General features: G+C 53.4%; 1 protein-coding gene across 1 annotated transcript; it reads right to left on the bottom strand.

The window, feature by feature from the left end:
• Positions 1-430: 430 nt before the first annotated feature.
• Positions 431-2,759, bottom strand: LOC149871099 (bone marrow proteoglycan-like). Its single transcript, XM_090034554.1, has 5 exons — positions 2,676-2,759; positions 2,265-2,461; positions 1,632-1,766; positions 833-935; positions 431-489 (listed from the first exon to the last, which is right to left on the bottom strand). Exons 1-5 carry the CDS (start codon positions 2,734-2,736, stop codon positions 431-433), a joined length of 555 nt encoding a protein of 184 aa, XP_089890680.1. The 5' UTR covers positions 2,737-2,759.
• Between the last annotated feature and the right edge of the window lie 19,482 nt (positions 2,760-22,241).

Raw genomic sequence — 22,241 nt, 5'->3', positions numbered from 1 at the left:
CTGGGATGAGACAGATCATCTGTCTCATCTTGCTGGGGTCGTTTGACCCCAGTACTCTTTCCTGCCATGGCAGGGGGTCAGACTAGATGATCTGCTCAGGTCCCTTCCGACCCTAGAAACTATGAAACCATCTCCAGCCCCTTCTGACCAGGCACAGATCCTGTGGGAACCAATCTCCCCAAAAATACCCACTCAAGCCCTCAGTGTTACTGTGCCATCCCAGAGCAAGAAGGAACAACATGAGGCTGCAGGTGCTGAGTGAAGCAGTATTTTATTGCGGAGAACAGCAAGCAGTTACCATACCCAGGAGATGGGACAGAGCCAGAACCCACGGCACAGGGGGAGATGAGAGCAGAGACACCACGCGGAGCTGGGAGTGCCTGGTGGTGGAGCGGCAGGGATGAGGAGCCACAGGGACAAGGGTGTTTCCTCAGAACTCGCAGAGGAAGGGCAAATGAGTATAACAGTTAATAGACCTCCACTGACCATCTGGCAAGAAGGGGAGATGGGTTAGTACCCTCCTGGCATCACCTGGTCTCCCAGGCCCAAGCAACTCTGGACCACTTGCCCCAGGCCCTAGTGCCCAACAGAGCCCCAGGTCCAGCGGGTTAACACCCTCTTCCCTGTAGAGCCCCTGATCCCGATGACCCAGACCCCACGGTACTCCACATCATCCTGCCCCAGATACCCCTGTTCCCCAAAGCCCTAGATCCGCTTAACCCAAAACTCCACTGCCCCACAGTGCCCCAGCTGCCCCTCCCCCACTCTTCAGTATCAGAAGTCCTGGTCCCCAGCCCCAGGCCCCCTATTTCCCCATCCCTGTGCTCCTCACTGTTGGTACAGAGGGCTGTGCAGCCCTGACGGGGGTTTCCGGAGACCCAGTGGGAGTAGTTCCAGGTGCTCCTGTCCAGCCACTGGCTGACGAAACGTCCTCTCTGTAGAACATCAGCACTGAGCTATATTGGCATGCCTGTACCATGGCAGGTGCCCAGCCACCGCCCCACAGAGCTGCCACTGCTGCTTAGGCCTTGATCTAACCCAGGGGTGGGCAACCCCCAGCACGGGTGCCAGAGTGTGGCATGCAAAGGCATTTTGCTTGGCAACTGCACCTTGGAGCAGAAGGCAGGGAAGGAACTGGGGCTGCGCCAACCACAGCAAGGATTGGGCCCCTTGTGGCTCCCGTGCCACCCACCCATGGCACGCCAACATCTTACATATCAAGGCTGCAGGGGTTTTTGGCACCCTACCGAAAAATGTTGCCGACTCCTGATCTAACCCAACCTTCATGAGGCAGGGCAGGGGCTCTGGAAACGCTGAAGCCGGGTGGAGGACAATCCGTAGCAGGGCACATGTGATAATAACGGCACCAGTCTCTTGCACAGCACATACCCAGCTCATCTCATGGCCTGTGTTTGGGCTGACTACATACAGGGGGCCTAAGGTGACACTCCACTCCCAGCCTCCAGAGCTGGCTCAGGCCTGGGCGTAGGCTTGTTCTGAATGGGGCTATTGATTCAGTCACCTTCTGCCCATCCAGCATGCACTGAATGCCTCAGGCCCAGATCTGGCACCAGCCTGGGTGGCTCTGGCTACAGCCCCAAGCCAATGGGGATGGAGCTATGGGGGCTTACCAAGCACACAGTCCAGCCTCCAATCCAAACCTGGCCACTGTTGGTACAAGAACGGGCCACATGGAGCAGGTAGTAGTTTATCCTGTCATTGTGGATGGAGGCCAGGCAGCCCCTGTAGCAGCGTACACATACATTCTGTGAGGAGAAAGACAGCAGACACTGAGGTCCTGTGCTGGCACCACGAGTCACCAAACCACCAGTGCCTTCATATGACACCTGCCAAGCGCATGGTCACACCTGCCACCCCACAGAAAAACCTCTCACCTTGCAATCACACCCCTAGCTCCCACAGGCACACCCAGCAACTTCCCACATCCCACACAATGCCCTGTTAGTCACACTGTCCAACCCCACATCCTCACCTACTGCTCCCACAGGCACGCTGCGTTCCTCTTTTACTGCTTCCACACTCCTCTTCCCATCTGTATGCACTATCCACTAGCCTCCCAGACACTCACATTGACTGCCCCAGCACACCCCCAGTCCCATGCTCACACCCAGCACTCTGCATCTTCCACCTCCATTCACCACCCGACACTGACCAGCCACACGTACCATCTGCCTCCCGCGTGCTCCATCCACCAGCCCCTAGCCCTCGCAGCAGCCTGAGGAGCCATCTGCCAGCCTCCTCACCTGGGCTTGAGCAAAGGTCATGCTGTTTGTCACTATTAGGTACCGACAGGTCTTGCCCCCCTCCCCTGCCATCGTCACCATGGAGGTCTCAGTTTCCAGGGGGCAGGGCGGGTCCAAGTCCCCGGTCTCCGGTGCTGTTTCCTCCCCAGGAACACAGCTGTCCTGCTTGGCTGGCACCACTAGCTGCTGGACCTCAGCTGGGCAAGAAGATACATCATTGGCCCTTCCAGCACCATGAGGTGCCTCAGGCCCCAAGAGAACCAGGGCAGGGGAGGAGAGAGGGCTCCAGTTCCACTCTGATGGGGGTCGGGGCACAGCAGCAGTGGGTGAGTGCTGAGGAAAAGGGAGTAAGGGGTTTTCCTTGGGGTGGGGCGAGCATCTAGGGACAGACACGAGTAGAGAAGGACTTACAAAATCTTTCAGCTGAGGCAGCTCCCAGCAGGGCAAACACCAGAACCAGGAGCAGCTCCATTTCAGGCAGACCCGGGGAGAGAGGCCTGGGAATAAGAGGCAGGGTCAGCTCTGAGGCCTACACCCCCTAGCTGCTCTGGCCTGACCCCCCAACTACCCCATCTGGACAGACCAAACCTGCTCTTGCTGATGGCAGCTGGCAGAGGTTTGTGCATGGATCAGTGCCCATGACCGCTACAACAATTGGCTCCCTCCGCAACCCCTGCAGAAGGGTCCTATCCCCAGGGCCCCCACCCAGAGGAGACGAGTGAGAGGTGGGCTGGAGACCAGGGCTGTGGCTGGCCTGTGGCCATGGAGGTCACCATTCACCTACTCTCTAACATGAGCACAAGGGTGACCTGGGCACCCACTTCACATGCACAAAGAAGAGTGGGGCAGCCCAGCATGCGCCCTTGGCCTCTCCGACCCCCTGCCACAGGGTGGTAAGGAAAGACCCAGGGCACCCCGGGAAAGCCCCACAGCCCATGGCCTGGGAGGCTCTGTTCCCTGGTGCATCTGGCGCTGGCTATTGCAAGTCATCCCCTCCCCCACACGATGCAGGATGCTCTAGGGAGCCCCCATCTTTCACCTGCCTGGCAGTGCTGAGCATCCAGATCCTCTGCAGCCTCTGGTGGTTGGCTCTAGCTGGTCCTGCCCCTTATATGGAGCTGGAGGAGGAAGCTGGGATGGCTTGCAATATTCCCCCGCCCCCACCAGGCTCCAACCACGCAGCTGCCCCACAGTGCTCCCATCACAGGAAGATGTTTTCACATGCAACATTTTGGGAGCTCGGGTACTGCCCCCGCCTCGACCCCAGAAGCAGAGAAAGAAGGGGGCATGGGGCAGGATTGATGTGCACTGGCAGAGCTGTAGGGTATGTCAAGCCTCAGCTGGCAGGGGGTGCAGGTCTGCACTGAGGGTACTGTCAGAGCTGTGGGAGGGAGCCAAGAACAGGGTCTTGGACTGAGTGGCACTGAGAGGGCTGAGCTGGCAGGGAGCTGCAAACAGGGAGTGATGGGCATCAGAAGGACTGTAAAGGGAGCGCTGGGTCATGAAGAGCTATGTAGGTCCCGGGGGTCAAAGAGAAAGTCTCACCTGGCTTGGCCCATCTTTCTGGGCAGTGGTAGGAGTCCCTCAGCAAGAATCTAGGGCAAGGGAAGCTGGGAGCTCCTGGAAGGCCATTGTGATGCACAGAGAGTACGCAGGGGTGCACATGTACCCCCTGAGAGCGCTGGTGCACCCCATCAGGCCGCGCTCCCCACTTAGGTGATGGGTAGGGTAGGCAGGCAGTAGTACCAATGCGCTCCCTGTGACTGCTGCCCGGGGAGTGGGAGTGCTGGATGTGGCGCCGCAGCCAGTTCCAGGAGTGCCACAGCCTCGTCCTGGTCAGCGCGACCAACCATGGAGGGACCACTCCCCAGTTGGCGAGATTGGTGGCTGGGCCCCGCCCCCCCCCCCGATTCACTGTCTAGTCACTGAGGGGGCACATGCCCCCCCCAGACAAAGGTCACAGAAGTTGCTGATGCTGGAAGGCATGCTGGGAGCGTGGAGTTAGTATCTCTAACCCCTGGCCTACTTTGGCATATGTGGGCCCCTGACCAGGGGGACTGTGCACATGGGATGTGCTTTTCTTCCTGTTGAGACCAACATATCTGGGCCATAACAGCTGTGGACATGGCCTCCTGATGGCTGGGGAGCCATGGTGAGATCCACAATAATGCTTACCGACCTGGGAAAAATGATTCATGAATACAGAAAGAAAAAATTGGGATTATTTAGTGTGGATAGTCTTCAGATACCTGAAGGGGGATCATATGCAAGATGGAGACAGACTGTTTTCTGTGGCCACAGGGGACAAGACAAGGAGTAGTGGTCTTAATTGCTGCAAGTGAAATATAGGCTGGAGAATAGGAAGAACCGTCTCTCCTTGAATGTGGTTAAGCAATGGAACGAGCTGCTGAGAGGTGCAGGAATCTTCAACTCTGGATGTTTTTAGGAGCAGATGGTTTAGTCAGGGATGGTTCTGCCTTGGGCAGGGGGCAGGACTAAATGTGACCCCCTGAGATCCGTTCCAGCCCGACTTTACTATGATACTCTGAAATTATCTCACATGGGGATCTTCCCCACTGACTCCAGCACACCATGGGTCAGGAGAGCCTGGGGTAGGATAACTCCAGGCCTCCAGTCATGGGTCTCCCAGGCCCAACCCTGGAAACTGGTATATCCTCTCTGCAGGAATCAGCCCACTCCAGAAGGAGACCCTGGAGAGAGAGACTGATTCAAAGGCTGGGCCTGGGCACCAACAGAGGCAGGACACTAGGCCAGATGGACCTGGCTATGATCCTATGAGGGCTTTCCCCGGCTCTCAGCATCCCCAGGTGCTTCATCCCAGAAGGGTGCTGTGGGTTGGGAGTTAGAGACACTGGAAGAACTTGTGGGAAGAGCTGTGGTCTTCAGAAAATGGAGCTGTGTGTCAGGAGTGAGGGGCACAATCAGGACCAAGAGTCTGCCGTGAGGGGTTTTGCTGTCATGTCTGACTGTGCTGAAGCCCCTGCTCCCCACTCCTGGCCCAGTCAGGGCCTCCCCTTGCTGGGCTGCACAGATTTGGCACCTCAGTGGAAGATAAGATCTCTCTGTAGTTTCACGGCCAGTTTCTCAAGGCACATTTCACATAGCAACGGCTGCACTGGGACCACCATGCTTCGGATGTCCCAATAACCTGTGGGCTCTTTCATCACTGCTGAAAGAGCTTATCAACCTTCCCCCAAGTACTGGGGCAATGGCCACCAAACCCTGGAGCCATGGACACCCTGAGTGCCTAGGACAGGTCTACCCCCACCACTGGTATTCTCTGTGGTGTGAGACTTTCCCAACTCCCGTTGCAGCAATCAAGACACTGCCCAGGAGGGCTTGGATGAGAGCCAAGGCATCTGCTTCCCGGGGTGCCCTCAGCCACCAGCACCCTGTGGCTACTTACATGGGAATACTGCTGCCCTTTTGGGGTACCATCATGATGCCCTGGTTGGGCGCGTCCAGACGAGAACACACATGCCTCTTGCAGCATCTCAAAGCCCTTTCAGACCCTGCAAGAGGCACGTGTGAGAACAAAAAAATGTTCCCCACACTGCAAATGTGCAGCATGGGTCCAAAATTGGATCCAGGGGTCAAAAAATACCCTGGGTGAAAGAAGCGGGGACCATGCCCTGAGGCAACAGAGGCTCAGGTCCTCCACAGAGCTACTCTGGCAGCCAGCCAGAGTGTCTCCATGGCTGGCCCTCACCTCGGTGCTGAAGCACACTGCCTGCCTGTGCAAGGCAAGCAGCAGCGCAGGCTGCAGGAAGCTGGACCCAGGCTCCATGCCCGTAAGTAGGGGGGGCTGTTGTAGGGTGGATGGGAATATGGGGGGGACCCCCATTGGCCCCTTTCCCACCTGCTCCTCAAGCCCAGCCCCAGCCCCCACCAGCTCCTGCAGCCAATCCCCCATCGATGCCCCACCTGGCCCTATCCCCTGCCAGCTGCCCCGCCTCTCTGCCCCCAAGCCCAGCATCTTAGCACTTAAAAAAAGAAAGCCCCCAAAATATAAAGCCCCATACACAACAGCTGTAGCAGCAGTCCTTGGATTCTGGCAGAGCGTCCCCATGCAGCACGGGGCAGCAGGATGCAGTGTGGATCGGCCCCGGCCACCTGGCACCCATGCTGCCACTGTCAGATGCCAGGATGCTGCATGACTCAGCAGGGTGCTGTGTGGTGCCCCGTGCTGACAGCTCAGGTCCACTTTGGCTCCCCCCCACACCTACTCACACACCCCACCACCTCCCACATACCTCCACAGCCACCCAGATCCCTCTAGCCCGCTTCCTAACCCACTCCTGCAAACCCGACATCCCCGCAACACACACCCTGTGTGCCCAGCTGCCAGACAGTGTGAGACCTGCTGGCAGGACCTGTGGCTGCAGGGGTAGCTGTCCCCACATCCTGGTGAGTGAAGAGGTCACAGGGAGCTCTAACTGCTCCATGGTAAGAAAAATGTATGCAAAGAGCAGAATATAAATATTTATAAATCATTTTATTATGATGATAGAGACACTGGTAGGCTTCCAAATTGCTTCAATACTGTAGATATATCAATAAAATGTTGCCCAAAGGATCACTGTCTCTGTTTCGGTCTCTCTCTCTCTCTATATATATATATAGTGGTCTTTTCTTTTAATTGTGAAGGAACATGGATTTCAGGGTATTTTACAGAGTGACTTTGGGATTTTTTTCTCAGGGATTTTTCAGTTCCCAAAAAGGACCACCAGAATTCCTTCATGGGAGACCAGTGTCAGGACCCAGGCAGAGGACCCAGGCAGAGCTGGCACCTTGGAGCCAGCTGGAGGTGGCTGACCTCCTGGCCAAATAGGGCCAAGAGGACATGCTTGGACAGTTCAAAGCAGGCCTCCACACTGGGAACATCTTCTGGGCAATAGCTGCACAGATGACCAGGCAGGGGCACGCATGGCAGTAATGCCACAAACGGGCCAGCTCTGAAGCCACAACCCACTGGCAGCTGGCACAGAGGGGCAGATGCCTCTACCAGCTCTGCAGTTCCCATCCAGGTTTGGCTGGCATGCAGCCTGGAGGCCACATGCTGTCACAGATGGCAGCAGGTCACAGCCAGGCATCAGCCCCCACTGCCAGACGGCCACAGTGGGCAGAGAGTGCAGGTAACTCTCAGGGCTGCTTCAGCAGTTGGGGCCAGCACAGGTGCTGGCCCCAGACTCTAGCTCCCCCTAGCTGCAGATCCGGGAGGAGCCAGACAGGGTTCTTTTGCCCCAAGTGGCACAACTTGCACCACACCAAAGTGCATGTCTGGGTACATGTGCCAAGGCAAAAAGCCCCTGCTCAAATTTGTTCCGCTTCTATCTGAGCTTTTGAAAGCACAATTACCTGCATGGGTGGACGCGCCCATTGTGGCTTTTCAGGAGCTCCCCAGCCCTGTCCCTGAGCATTTTATCTGCCAACAGCCAGGTGTCCCTACATGCAAGCAGTATGAAAATGCCTCTCTGCGGGCCAAACCCCAGAACCCATCTAAGCTCATCTCATCCTTAGTCGCTCCCTGCCAGATCATGAGGACACGTCTGGGCCCAGGAAGCAAGACTGATCCTCAGGCACCAATGTGCCATTCTCCCATCAGCCACTGAAACATCAGGAGCAAATAAACCACTCCCCTACCTACCACAGGACCCTCTGGACCAAATGCTGCCCCCCTCCCCAAAACAACGTGGAGCTTCTGGCTCAGACTTTAGACCCCCTATCAGCCACCACAAAGTTCTTGGGCCCCAATATTCAAGTCTCCAACTACCATCAACTTAGACTCCAACAGATGACCGCCTGAACAACTATGGAAACCCTGGACTCTGTAGTCCACCCCGCAAAGCCATGGATGCTTGGGTGGAAACAGTCACAGATCTCCATCTACTCTGAAACCTCCTGGGTAATGATGGGCTCAGGGAAGGAAGGGCAGAGAGAGGGATGAGCCTGTCACAGGGTAGAGGACAGCAGAGGTATAACTGGCCAGTGCTACAGTGCCCTGAGCAGTACCGTGTGCCCCTCCACACCCTGCACCTGCCCTGCTCCAGCTCCAGCCATGGGAAAGGCAGAGCAATGCTGGCAGCACAAGGTGCAAGAGCAGCCGGGGGTAGGGAGAGCAGCTGGGTTCAGTGATGCTGGGGCAGAGGTCACCTCTTTTTTTTGGTGAAGACATGCATGTAAAGTGACCAAAAATCACCAGGGCTCCTAGTTCAATCTATCAATTTGCATGAAATGTGAAGTGCATGACCATGCTGGGGTCCTGAAGGTCTGTGCAAGAGTGGGCAGGCAGAGTGCTGTGGAGGAAAGGAGGGTCTGCCAGTCAGCGCCTGGCTCTGACATGATCCTGCCTGAGGAAAGCAGGACGCTGCTTGGGCCAAACACAGGGGCTGGAAAGGAGAGAAAAAAGTGATTGGGCAAGAAAGGCTGGTCCCAGGTCTCTCAGGGGCCCAGACGCAAGCAAATGGCAGTAACGAGGGGAGCCGTGCCCCAGGCACTCAGAGGGCTCCTGGCCTCAGGGTCTGGTGGCCGTTGCCCAGTCGCTCAGGGCAGGGTGAGAAGCACTGTGGGCAGTGGTGAAAGAGCTGCCAACTTATCAGGACGTTCCAGAAATAGGGGTGCCTGCACAGTTGCTGCTATGTAATATCTGCATTGAGAAAGCAGCCCTGAGCCTGGCAGGGAGGTCTTATCTGCCACAGAGGTGCCAAACCAGTGTCGAGAGAGAGAGCCAAGGCCAGGGCTGGACCAAGTTGGGGAACTGGGCCTGTGCATGCAGACATAATAGCAAGGCCCCTCAGGGTAGGCCCTCAGCCCTGCTAGTGCCCCTCAGTCCAGACCTGCAGCCCAGCTGCCAGGCCAGTCCTGCCAGCCCAGCTGGGAGGATATAGCAGTCCCCAGGAAGCAGGGCCTGTCCGGGGGAGAGGGGCTGTGCTGGGGGCTCTAGAATTGTCCCAACCCAAATTGCACCAGCCATGGAGGGGCAGCATCAGGTCTCTAGCCCCCACCTGGCAGTACAGAGGCAACGGTGACCTGGAGACAGTAGGTTAGACCCAGAGCTGGGGTAATTTGACCATGGCTCCTTTGGATTTAATGGGCAAGATTGAATATTTGCCCATAAGTAGTGGAAGTGACTTAAATAATGTAACCTCAGCCTAGCAGCCTGGGACACAGTCACCAACCCACTTCGCAGAGATATTTCTGAGCCCCCACAGACATGTGGTAAGAGTGGCTGGCCCTCCTTATGACTGGGGGTATTGAGGATTGGGAGATTGAGGACTGGGATTATTGATGTTCAGCCTCCCCTTATAACTCAAATTCACAGCCTTGGATTTTCCTGGATCCGCTGCTGCACTTGGATCTTCAGGTGGCAGCAGTGGCCTGGAGAATTTTTAACGCACTCCGTCTGATGAAAAGGCAGTGACCTTTGTATTTTGGTTTGGTTCTGGCCACCATCATCCATGGCTTCATAACCTGAAGGCTACACTACTATAATGAACTCTGGGTGGAGTTGCGCGTGATGACCATTCAGAAGCTGCAGCTGGAAGAGAATGCAGCAGCCTATCTTCTGACAGGGATGGATCACCCAAAGCACAGAGCTCCAGTGTCTGCTCTGGTCCCAATAGCTTTATGGCCAAAGTCAAGGTGCTGGCTTTGATCTATAAGGCCCAAAGTAGCCTGGGTCCTACATAACTGAGGGACCACCTTCTCCTTTATGTTCCATCTGTGGCAGAAAGCCACATTGGTTTCTCCCCAAAATTTCTGCCCTGTGACTATGTGATTAGATGGGCCAGCACAGAGGATTCACACCTCAGCCTGTCTCTTTAGGTAACCTGAGCTGGCTGCATTCCTGAGGGAGGGGGAACCGGCCCCCTCTGCCTATGTGACTGGCATCAGCCACCTGGGTGAGGGGCATCTACCTGGGGAGCTGGAATCTGCCCAGTAACAGGTGATGTATTTCAAATTGGTTGGCTGACAGCCAACTGGGGCTGACTTCCACTGGCCCAGGTGAATGAGGTCACAGGGGCTATATAGGGTGGGGGGGGAAGGAGGCTCTCTCTCTTCGGCCATGAGGTGAAGCAGCAGCAAAGCAGGGGAGACAGAGAAGCCTTACCATCTGGACCTAGCTCTCTCTCTCACCCCAAGACTCCAGAGGGGAAACTGGAGACCTTTGGAAGATGCTTGTGAGTAAGCTGGTCAATCGGATTAGATATCTAGCTGGCAGTAACACAGATGCGTAATCAAAAGGCTACCTCAGCCACACTGTTTGCTCTTTAGGATTTCTAGGATATTGCTCAATCCAGTACCCTAGTTTACCCTACCCCTTGTAATCAATAAAGTTCTCCTTTTTGACTGGTGTGGGAGACTTATTGAGGGGTGGGTCTAAATTATGCCTAAGAGACCCCTTAGGTCTGTGGACTAAGGGAGACTTTACTTTTTGCCCCCTGGCTTGGGGAAGTGCCCCAAGTGCCTGTACCGGGTCAAGTACCCGTCGGACTATTAGGCCTGTGTTTCCCTGAGGGCACAGGGCCGAGACAGTCCCTTCTCGGGGTGGTGGGGGCGATGTTACCCCCAGACTAGCGAGTGTGCTCCGGGAGAGGGGTCGGCCAAGCATAAGGCGCCCCTAGGGAGGCATTCAGAGTCTGGAAGGTGGTCGGGCGCAGGGAGGTGGGCGGCTCAACGCAGGAGCGCCCCCTACTGGCCCGCCACACCGTCTAGATCCCTAAGGTTCAGCGAGGAGCAACTGCCTGCAAGCACTTCTGGGCACCAGCAGCCTCCTGAATCTTGTGTATCAACGTCCCCATGCCCAAATGAACTTTAGTTCAAGCACCCCCACTGCCATTTTCAAGCACGGGGACCCTGGTACAGGAGATGAGGCGGTGCTTTAGTAAGAAGGGCTCTCAGACCCATCTAATTAAAGTGCCTCAACAACCCAGCACACCTCCGGAGCACGTGTAAAAGTGCCCTCTGTGCCAGGTCTGCTTTGTGGGAGTGCTGCAAGGTAGCTCTCCGTAGACATTCCTCAGCATTGGCGCTCCCTCCCCCTTGAGGCCCACCAGATCCTGAGACTAGACATCTTCTGGAAGGTCTGTAGGACCCTTTCATTTGGACAGGTTTTTCGCAGGCAGGGTTAATTTTGGGTACATTGTTTGGGAAGTTTCTACTATTCTGTTCTATTTTACCTGAAATATCTTACCTTCTCCATCTTTCTTATTGTAAGCTGTCTTGAGACTTTAGGGGAGAGCAGCATATACATTTAATCAAAAAATATAGACTCAAAGAAAATGAGGGTTGAAAGAGAACTCAGGAGGTCATCTAGTCCATCACCCTGCTCAAAGCAGGACCAGCCTCAACTACATCATTCCAGCCCAGGCTCTCTCTCGCTGGGTCTTAGCAACTTCCAAGGATGGAGAATCCACAACCTCTCTGGGTAACCCTCCTAGTGTGAAAGTTTTTCCTAATACGTAACCTAAACTTCCCTTGCCGCAACTTGAGACTATGCTGCTTGTTCTCTCATCCACCACCACTGAGAACAGTCCGGCTCCATCCTCTGTGGAACCACCCTCAGGTAGTTGAAGGCTGCTATTCAATCCCACTTCAGTCTTCTCTTCTGCAGACTTTGTAAGCCCAGTTCCCTTGGCCTGTCCTCAGAAGTCATGGTCCCCAGCCCCCTAATTATTTTTGTGGCCCCCTGTTACATTCACTCTGTTTTGCCTACGTCCTTTCTGTAGTGGGGAGCCCAAAACTGAACACAGTGCTCCCGATGTGACCTTGCCAGTGCTGAATTGAAGGGAATAATCACTTCCCCTGACCTGCTGACAACATACCTATCCATGCAGCCCAGTATGCCATTAGCCTCCTTGGCAACAATGGCACGCTGCTGGCTCATATTCAGCTTACTGTCCACTGTAACCCCCAGGTCTTTTTCTGCAGAGCTGCTGTTTAGCCAGTCAGTCCCCAGCCTTTACCAGTTTTGGGGATTGTTCTATCCTAGACTTTGCATTTGTCCTTACTGAACCTCTTTGGGATTTGTTGGGGGGTCCAATCCTTCAATTTGTCAGAGTCTTGCCACTCCCTGCTGCCAGGGGTTTCATAGTTTCATAGTTTCTAGGGTCGGAAGGGACCCGAGTAGATCATCTAGTCTGACCCCCAACCCTGGTTGTTGCTCCAGGGGTTCTGCCACCTATGCCAGATGAAGCAGCAAGTGGTAGGTAGGGAGGCCTAGACTGGAGTGATAGCCACTCTACTTCTAGAGATTACTGCTAGGGATCACTGCTCCAGCAGGAGTCTCCATCGCTCTACCACTGCCAGGGGTGCCGCCAAGCCACTCTCAGGGGTCACTACCTCTTCCGGTTGTCTATGCAACCTCAGCTCCTGTAGATCCTGATCCACTGAAATCCCTGCTGCTGCTGCTGTAGTGAGTATCAGATTTCTTGTTAAACCTAATACAGGGATTTGTGCTCATAAGCACTTTAGCTTTGAGGAATTGACAGCTCACAATGCTGTCTAGAAAATAACTCCTGTCCAGGGTCCCTGCTGTTCCTCACACACTGTCTATGTGCTGGAATGGAGTCACCCCACTGCAGATGCTTTCCAATTGTAACATTTGTGCCTACAACCTTCACAGTTTTGAAGGAATGGGCCTGTGGACACAAAGATCTGATACACCTGCCTTTACAAATACACAGTTTATCTACAAACAGTACAATATACCCATAAACAGTAAAAAGAGACATGAGTGGGAAGGCTGGGGCTAACAGGCTTTGCCCCCCCACAACTACTCCCGGATGGGAGTGAGGCGAGCTCAGCTGCATGGGGCAGGCGCATGGCAGTTGCAGCGCTAGGAGGGGTGGAGCCTCCCAGCCCAGCTGAGCCCAGATTCCCTACTGGGAAGAGACTGGTGCTGCTTTGGAGTAGTCTCCACATCTCTAACATGTATACTAAGGAGTGTATGCAGAAAAAGACTACACAGAGTCACCGTAACACATAACCTTAGCAGAACATGCCTAACATAAGCAAGTTTAAAAATAAATATCCAGAGTCTTAGTAATGGGTGGCTGCCCCATGGATGTAGGGGCATTCAGTGCAGCAGCATGAGTTCTGAGCTGCCTGGCCCTTGGGCTGAGAGCAGAGTTAAGGTGATTTGAGTGGCACCAAGCATGCCTTTTCAGTGGGGGAGGGGGGCTTTGGCTTCCTCAGCCACGACTGGCACATCACGACAAGAGACATGCTGGGATGGGATGGGCTCCACCTTTCCCCTAAAGGTAAGCGTGTGTTCTCTTCTAGGTTGGTGGACCTCCTCCGGCGGGCTTTAAACTAGGCTCATCGGGGGAAGGGGAAGATGAGGGCAGAGGAAACATCAGACTCCCAGACCAAACAGCACCCACAACTACAGCCCAGCCCAGCCCAACGAGCGAAGTGAATTGACAGGTAAGAGATAGGGGCCAGGGTAACGCTGGGACTAGGGGGTCAGTACACACACCCACAGGAGGCCTCAAATGCCTCTACAAAAACGCTCGTAGTATGGGCAACAAGCAGGAGGAACTCACCCTCCTGCTGGCTGACACCAGCCCGGACATAGTGGGGATTACGGAAACGTGGTGGGACGCAACACATGATTGGGCGGTGAATGTCAAGGGCTATAGGCTGCAGAGGAGGGACAGGATAGGAAAGAGAGGTCGGGGCGTGGCGCTCTATATTAAGGAGGAATACACATCCTCAACAATTAGCAAGGAGTCAGGGGAGTGACACTCTGAAGTGCTTTGGGTTAGAGTACAAGACAGTCAAGGGGAAAGAGACTTAATGGTGGGGGTCTACTACAGACTTCCCAACCAGGGAGAAGAGCTTGACCAGGAATTCTTGGGTCAGCTCACAGAGGTAGTGAAGGCTAAGGATGTGGTAGTCATAGATTCATAGATGCTAGGGTCGGAAGGGACCTCAATAGATCATCGAGTCCGACCCCCTGCAGACATCTGCTGGGAAGAGCAGTCAGCCAGGTCTGAACGCTCACGTAGGTTCTTGGCCAGAGTGCAGGACCTCCATCTAACCCAGGAGGTGCACAGCCCCACCAGGGGAGATGCCTTGTTGAACCTAGTGCTGGCCACGAGTGATGACCTGGTGAGGGGGCTGCGAGTGCTCGACCACCTGGACGACAGCGATCATCGCCTGCTGGAATTCACCATCCAGCGCAAGGTGGCAAAGGCATGCAGTAAGGCAGCAGCCCTAGATTTTAGGAGGGCAGACTTCAACGAGCTAAGGAGGATAGTTGGAGAAGCACTGAGGTCCCGGAGGGGAGTGGAGCCAGGTGTCCAAGGAGAGTGGTCACTCCTTAAGGAGACGATCCTCCAAGCCTAAAGGAAGGTAATCCCAATGAGGATCAAAGGGAGCAGGAGAGCACACAAGCCACCATGGTTCACCAAAAGCATCCAGGAATGTCTCCTTGCTAAAAAGGAGGCTTACACCCAATGGAAAGAAGGGGTCATTACTAGGGAGGACTATTCTGTAGTTGTTCGGGGATATAGGAGGGTAGTTAAGAAGGCCAAGGCAAAGATGGAACTGGGACTAGCTTCCCAGATTAAGGACAATAAGAAGACCTTTTTTAAATACATAGGGGGTAAAAAGAAGGTCCCGGGTAATGTGGGGCCCTAGCAGGACGCGATGGGAAACTTGGTCGTCACACCAGACGGCAAAGCTAACGTGTTTAATGATTTCTTTGCCTCCATCTTCCTAAGTAGGGGCCAGAACAGCCACCTCCCTGCTGGGCCTCCCTCGGGCTCTGGGGGAGGCACACCTGGGCCATGGGTTAGCGAGGATTTAGTTAGGGAGCTTCTGGAGGCGTTGGACCTATTCAAGTCAGCCGGCCTGGATGATCTCCACCCTAGAGTTCTAAAGGAACTGGCCGAGGTCATTGCAAGTCTCCTGCCATGGCTTTATGAGCACTCGTGGTGCTCTGGTGAGGTACCGGAGGTCTGGAAGAGGGCCAACATGGTCCCCATCTTCAAAAAAGGCAGGAAGGAGGACCCGGGAAACTATAGGCCGGTTAGTCTTACCTCGATCCTAGGCAAGCTGTTCAAGAAAATTATGCTGGCACACATCCAGGAGGGGCCAGCAGGGGACTGCATGCTTAGGGGCAACCAACATGGGTTCATCAGTGGCAGGTCCTGTCAGACCACCCAGGTGGCCTTTTACGATCAGATCACCAGATCATTAGATGCAGGGGTAGCAGTGGACATCGTCTTCCTGGACTTCCGGAAGGCTTTCGACACTGTCTCTCCCCCCATTCTCATTAAGAAACTGGGGGGCTGTGGTGTCAGCACCCACACAGTCAGTTGGGTCGCCAACTGGCTGGAGGGCCGCACCCAGAGGGTGGTAGCAGATGGGTCCTTCTCAACCTGGAAGGACGCGGGCAGTGGGGCTCCACAGGGCTCGGTCCTCGGGCCCGCACTGTTCAACATCTTCATCAGTGATTTGGACGAGGGGGTAAAAAGCACCCTGTTCAACTTTGCTGATGACACTAAGATGTGGGGGGACATGGGCACACTAGAAGGAAGCAACAGGCTACAATCAGACCTAGACAGGTTACAAGGGTGGGCGGACGAGAATAGGATGGGATTCAACACGGACAAGTGCAAGGTGATGCACCTGGGGAGGAACAACCGGCACCATACCTACAGGTTAGGGAACTCCCCTCTTGTCAGCACGGAGGCAGAAAAGGATCTGGGGGTCATCATTGACTCCAAGATGAACATGGGCCGGCAGTGTGGAGAGGCAGTTAGGAAGGCCAACCGCACCTTGGCATGCATCCACAGATGCATCTCAAACAGGTCCAAGGAGATGATCCTCCCCCTCTATGCGGCACTGGTCAGGCCACAGCTGGAGTATTGCGTCCAGTTCTGGGCGCCGCACTTCAAGAGGGATGCGGTCAGCATCGAGAGGGTCCAGAGGAGGGCCACTCGTATGATCAGGGGACAACAGGGCAGGCCCTATGAGGCTGTTCAGGCTCCAAAAGAGAAGGCTGAGGGGGGATCTTGTGGCCTGTTATAAACTAGTCAGGGGGGATCAGCAGGCATTGGGGAAGTCACTGTTTCCCCGAGCACCGCCAGGAGTGACCAGGAATAACGGTCACAAGCTGGCAGAGGGCAGGTTTAGGTTAGATATCAGGAAGCACTACTTCACGGTCAGAGCGGCTAGGGTCTGGAACCAACTTCCAAGAGAAATGGTGCAGGCTCCTACCCTGGGGGGTCTTTAAGAGGAGGTTGGATGAACATCTTGCTGGGGTCGTTTGACCCCAGTACTCTTTCCTGCCATGGCAGGGGGTCGGACTAGATGATCTGTTCAGGTCCCTTCCGACCCTAGAAACTATGAAACTATGAACAGGATGTTTACATAGTGAGGTTTTCCTGGAAGTTTGGCAGAAGCAACATGTTAACACCTTGGGAGCCAAATAAATGTCTGACCCTTGACCTTTGATCCTAACAGGGCTCATGGCAATGAGGGTGTGCATCCCAGTCTGCATCAGGGAATCTCTCATGCTTATCTGCACTCAGTCTACCCAGGCACTCCTACTTCTGGCTGTAGAGTGACCATAAAGTCCTGGTCTCCCACATCCACTGGAGAAGCCAGATTACAACATTCACTGTGGCTGCATCCCTTCCATTACATGCTGTCAGAAGTAAGCCTGATATCTCTCCCTAAGAACAAATTGGGAGTGAGAAGAGCTCCCAGATTGCCAGAGGGCAGACAGTCAGGGGAAAGATTGCAGGCACTGCAGTAGGAAAGAGGCTGACATTTGTGGGGAGACATGGGAGGCCATACTGTAGATGGCGCTGCTAGAGAAGTGTCATTGTGGGAATGCAGACAGCTGGCCTCCCTGGATCAGGTTTGAGGAGTTTCAGACGGCAATGTCAGGCTTATCATGGAAAATACAAGAATACCAGGAAAATGACCTCATCTAAGATACAATATAAACACAGAGCAAAAACAAGGCATAGAAGGTCAAGAAATTTTAATAGTCCAGGAAGTGAAAGTTGTAGACATAGCAATACATCAAGCCACCACTGGCAATGTTGATAAATGTAGCATGTTGGAGATGCCACAAAAAGCACACGTTGCAAGAGTGCATAAATCACTCAAGTAAGTGGAAATAATTCAGGAAGGGGAAGTAGCACGAGATGAAAATGAGTCTATGCTTCTAGGAACTGTATCTGTAATAGAAGTGATAACATTTTGTTACACAAATATCAATCTCAAGGGTTGAATTATTAAATTTAAAATAGATAATGGAGTTGCAGTTATTACAATCTCTGCATTATAGTACAATTGTTCCTGAGACAGATCTAAGAGTTCAGATAAAATTCTATGAAGGCAAATAATACTACATTAGAAGTTTGTGGCCAATTCAAGTGGAAACTGGAGAGGAGAGAAAATTCTGTTACAGCCTATATATGCGATACAGGTGTTAACAGTTCCCCTACTGAGACTGCCAGGAATACAGTGACTCTCTCCAACTGAACTGCTCATGGGCAGATGACATAGGACATTATTACCTATTGTATCAATATAACTTAAACCTACATAGCCCAACATGAAGCAATTTAAGAAACAAGATGATGAACTAAGAACTTCAGCACTAAAAATAATTTAGTACTACACACAGAGGAAAACCACTATGGGATCTGCTGCCAGGGGGAAAGAAAATGGCTCAAAAGCTCCTGTGTGTTTGGAACTGTTCAAAATATGGCAAACGCTCCTAGATCCTATTTAGTGGAGACTCCAAAGGCTTTTTCCAGAGAAATAGGATTTATCTTCAATATATTCCACCTCAACAAAAAAAAAAAAGGATTAGTCACCAACATGGACAGGGTGAGAAAATGAAAATAAGTCCCTTCCTCAAGGATATTTGTAGGAAAGCTCCATTAGAGAAGGACATGCTACAGAATCTAGAACTGTTGGGAAAACTGAGCAGACCTTAGAGCAGGGGGAGGCAACTCCCAGCACAGATGCCACGCAGCAGCATATGAAGGCATTTTGCTTAGCACACACATCTCGGGGTGGACAGCAGGGAAGGTGCTGGGGACTGCACTGCCACAGCAAGGATTGGGCCCCTTGCAACTCCCCCCGGCACACCAACATCTTACAAGCCCAGTTTTCAGCACTCTGTCCAAAAACATTGCTGACCCCTGCCTTAGAGCAGTGGTCTCCAAAGTGGGGTGCGTGCACCCCAGGGGGTGCACAAGACAACCCATTGGGGTGCGGGAAGAAAATATTAGAACTTCTATTTACATTTATTTTTTATCTAAAAAATAAGAAAGAATAAGCTTTACTAATATTGAATATATGGGTTGATACTGGCGCCCTCACCTGGTCCGTATGTCAGATGGTCACGTGTCACATACGGTACGTGAGGTATCCTGAGGGAAGAGTGAGAGCTCCACAACATGAAGGGGTTGACAGTGGTGCCCTCAATAAATATACATATACTGGGGGTGCATGCTCAAAAATTTTTTACTGGTAGGGGTGTGCAATCAAAAAAGTTTGGAGACCACCACCCTAGAGGCTTGGCTTCTAGATGTTCCATTTATACAAACATGTATGCATGGATGTGTGTGAATACATACACACACACCATGTATGCCATATTTTCTTGCATACCACATGCCCTGGAATAAAATATCCACCTTACTTTTCAAAGGCAGGATGAATGAAATAATGATTTTTCCAGAGTGATGGCTGCATAGAGCAGGGATAGAGCCTAATCTTCAGATGACTCACCCTCCTTTTTCTGCTTGATTAAAAGCTGAAACCCTAGGGGTGCTGCTGAAGACTGGTCTCCATGGATGGACTGATGATTTTGTAAAGAGCTAAAGAATCTCCAGAGCTATGAAACAGAAGACAAACCAGGAACAGCTGCAGACAACAAAATTGCCCTAAGAAAGGTTAGATTAATTAGTGAAACATCAGGATCCTTAAAAAGAAGAGTGGATAGGTAACACTGTGGAGCAAAGAACAATGACCCATTAAGTCAACTGACTCCCTCATCTGTCTGAATAGTAATACCACAGCTGCAGCACCGTGGAGCAGGAATCAAAGTAGGTTGCTTCTATTCCTGGTAGAAAATCAGTATGCTTACCTCAGCATTGAAATATCCCCCAAAAGCCTTGTCGTACTTCAGCTGCTCAGCTGTCCCACAGCACCGTTATCACAGGGAGAGTCTCTCATGTACGATTCATTGGGCTTGGATGCTACCCCTGCCTCTGCCCCAGATGCAGAGATAGCAGGGGGCTGCTGCTGATGGCAGAGGCGCTGGCAGAGCTGGGTAGAACCCAGGGCTGGACTGGCAAGTGGCTGCAGGTTGGAGATGATTGGCACTGGCAGGGCTGTAGAGGGATCCCTGGCTCATGCTGACAATGAGAGGGGTTTGGGTAGGAGTTAAGATTATAGTATTTGATATAGGGGAGCCCTGTCCTGGTTCTCTCATGAATGGGCTGTCCCCCCACAGCAGATCTCACCTGGCTTGGCCAGGTGTTCTGGGCAGCTGCAGGAGCCCCTGGGCAGGATGCAGGCAAGGTGGAACTGGCATATTGGAAACCCTGACCTGCTTTGGGCACATGTGAGGACCTGACCAGGAAAGCCATGCAGGGACCATGATAGCAGCTCCGGGGTGGGTCACACTTGGACAACAGCAGTGAGGAACAAGGCCCACAGGCAACTTAGCCCCACCAGCTGCAATGCCCATGCCGCCACTGTTTAGGCTGCCCACTTAGCCTTTAGGCAAATTACCCCAGCTAGGGTCTGTTTCACTGATCCCAGGGCACTGCTGCCCCATGCTGCCTGGGGTGGGACAGTTTCAGAGCCCCCAAGCCTGTGTTCCCCATACTGTGATCCCTGGGGACTGCTCTATACGTTCCCCATCGGGTATCTACCTATTCCAGGGGCAGACCACTGCCCTGTTGTTCAGTGGTTGGGACTGGGCACCAACAGAGACAGGACACTGGGCTGGATGAATCTACATGAGCTTCTACTGGGGCCTTCCCCAGCTCTTAGCACCCATCCTCAAGTGCTGCATTCCAGAAAGGGGTCGCTAATTGAGATATGAGCTTCAGCAGAGCCGGGAGGGGAGAGTCCTGGTCTTGGCTGAAAGATGGTTGTGGATTAAGCATAAGGGGTACTGGTAGACAGTGTGTCTGGCCAAAGGGGCCTTGCTGTAATATCTGCTGCAGCCCTGACCGAAGCTCCTTCTTAGGCTGCACTGGTTTGGCGCCTCAATAGTGATAAAATCTCTCTGCCCGTTCAGGGCCAGTTTCACAAGGCAGATTTCACATAACAACGGCTGCATATGAACCCCCATGCCTGAGATGTCCTGATAACCTGCAGGCTCTTTCACCACTGCCCACATTGGTTATCATCACCCTGCCCAATATGCAATGAGGCAACAACCGCCAAGCCCTGAGTGGGGTCCCCCTCACCACTGGCATTCTCTGGGGTGTGGGGCCTCCCATCTCCTGCTACAGCAGTCAGTGCACTGCCCAGAAGGGCTGGGATTAGATTTAGGGATTCCCAGTGTCAGTCCCAGACCATCGTGGGGTGCCCTCCACCACCAGCACCCCAGGGCCAGCCAGTTGTGTGGATGCAGTATGTACCAGGTCCTTTCCCCACTTTCACAGCTTTTTCAGGGGGCCCCCCAGCCCTGTCATTGTGTAGCTGGAGTGCAGACTGGGAAGTCCAGTGAGCATGAGGGCAGGACCAATTCTAGATCAGAGGCCAGCTCAGCAAACCACCTGCCTTGCTTAGGCAAGGACTCTTGAGGTTCCTCTCCCCAGTGACCCCATGTATCTCCGTGGCCTGGGCTTTCAGTTAGCAGTAGTTTGGTCACACATACATTCAGGAACAAGGGCACACGTGTCTGATTTGGGTGCTTTTAAGTGAACGGCATCCAATTCTGGGCTCCACAATTTAAAGAGGTTGTGGAAAAGCTTAACAAAATCCAAAGGAGAGCCACATGTATGATCAGAGGGCAGGAGAATAGGCCTTATGATGAGAGGCTGAGAGCCATGGGACTCTTCAGCCTGGAGGAGTGCAGGCTCAGGGGTGACCTGGTGGCTGCCTATAAGTGTATAAGGGGTGTACATCAGGATCTGGGAGAACGCCTGTTCACCAGAGCGCCCCAAGGGATGACACAGTCCAACAGTCACAAACTCCTGCAAGACCATTTTAGGCTGGACATAAGGAAAAACTTCTTTACTGTCTGAGCCCCCAAGGCCTGGAAGAGACCCCCTCCAGAGGTGGTGCAAGCACCTACAATGGACTCTTTTAAGAAATATTTGGACACCTATCTTGCTGGGATCCTTTGACCCCAGCTGACTTCCTGCCCCTGGGGCAGGGGGCTGGACTTGATGATCTTCCGAGGTCCGTTCTAGCCCTAATGTCTATGAAATCTATAAAAAAGTAATAATGGGTCTCACATGGAACTCCCTCTCCTACTCCTACCATGTTCATTCCCCCACCATGGCCCCCACAGACCCTGTGTACCCACTGAGACTCGTATGTGTCATGTGCCAGGTCTCATTCCCCTCCTGACCTCAGGAAATTACCTCTCTCACACCTGAAGGTGACAGCCCAGAGCAAGCCCATCACCTGAGTCCTACCTATATCCCCCTAAAAATCATTATACATATCTCTCCAGACTTCCTGCCCCCATCCCAACGAGTAGACTTACCTGCCTCCATAAGCCGCTCTCCCCATGGCCCTGGTAACAGGACAGCCTTCAGGTAATCCTCACCCAGAACCCCAGGCCGAGCTAATATGGAGTTTCTAGAAATGTCCCCTTTGGTCTGAAAAGATCCATGGATCAGTGACTCCACCCCATCCCTCAGGGAGGTTTCTGAGGGCCAAACCTGCTCCCTGTCACAACTTGGTACCTTTTCTCCTCAGTCTACATTGACCCAGATTCATTTTCCAGGT

This window comes from Crocodylus siamensis, chromosome 2 (genome assembly GCF_052110815.1).
Source record: "Crocodylus siamensis isolate JL-2025a chromosome 2, ASM5211081v1, whole genome shotgun sequence".
NCBI classification, from domain to species: Eukaryota; Metazoa; Chordata; order Crocodylia; family Crocodylidae; genus Crocodylus; species Crocodylus siamensis.
The sequence above is the reverse complement of the archived record's forward strand: the minus strand, read 5'-3'. Positions and strand labels throughout refer to the sequence as shown.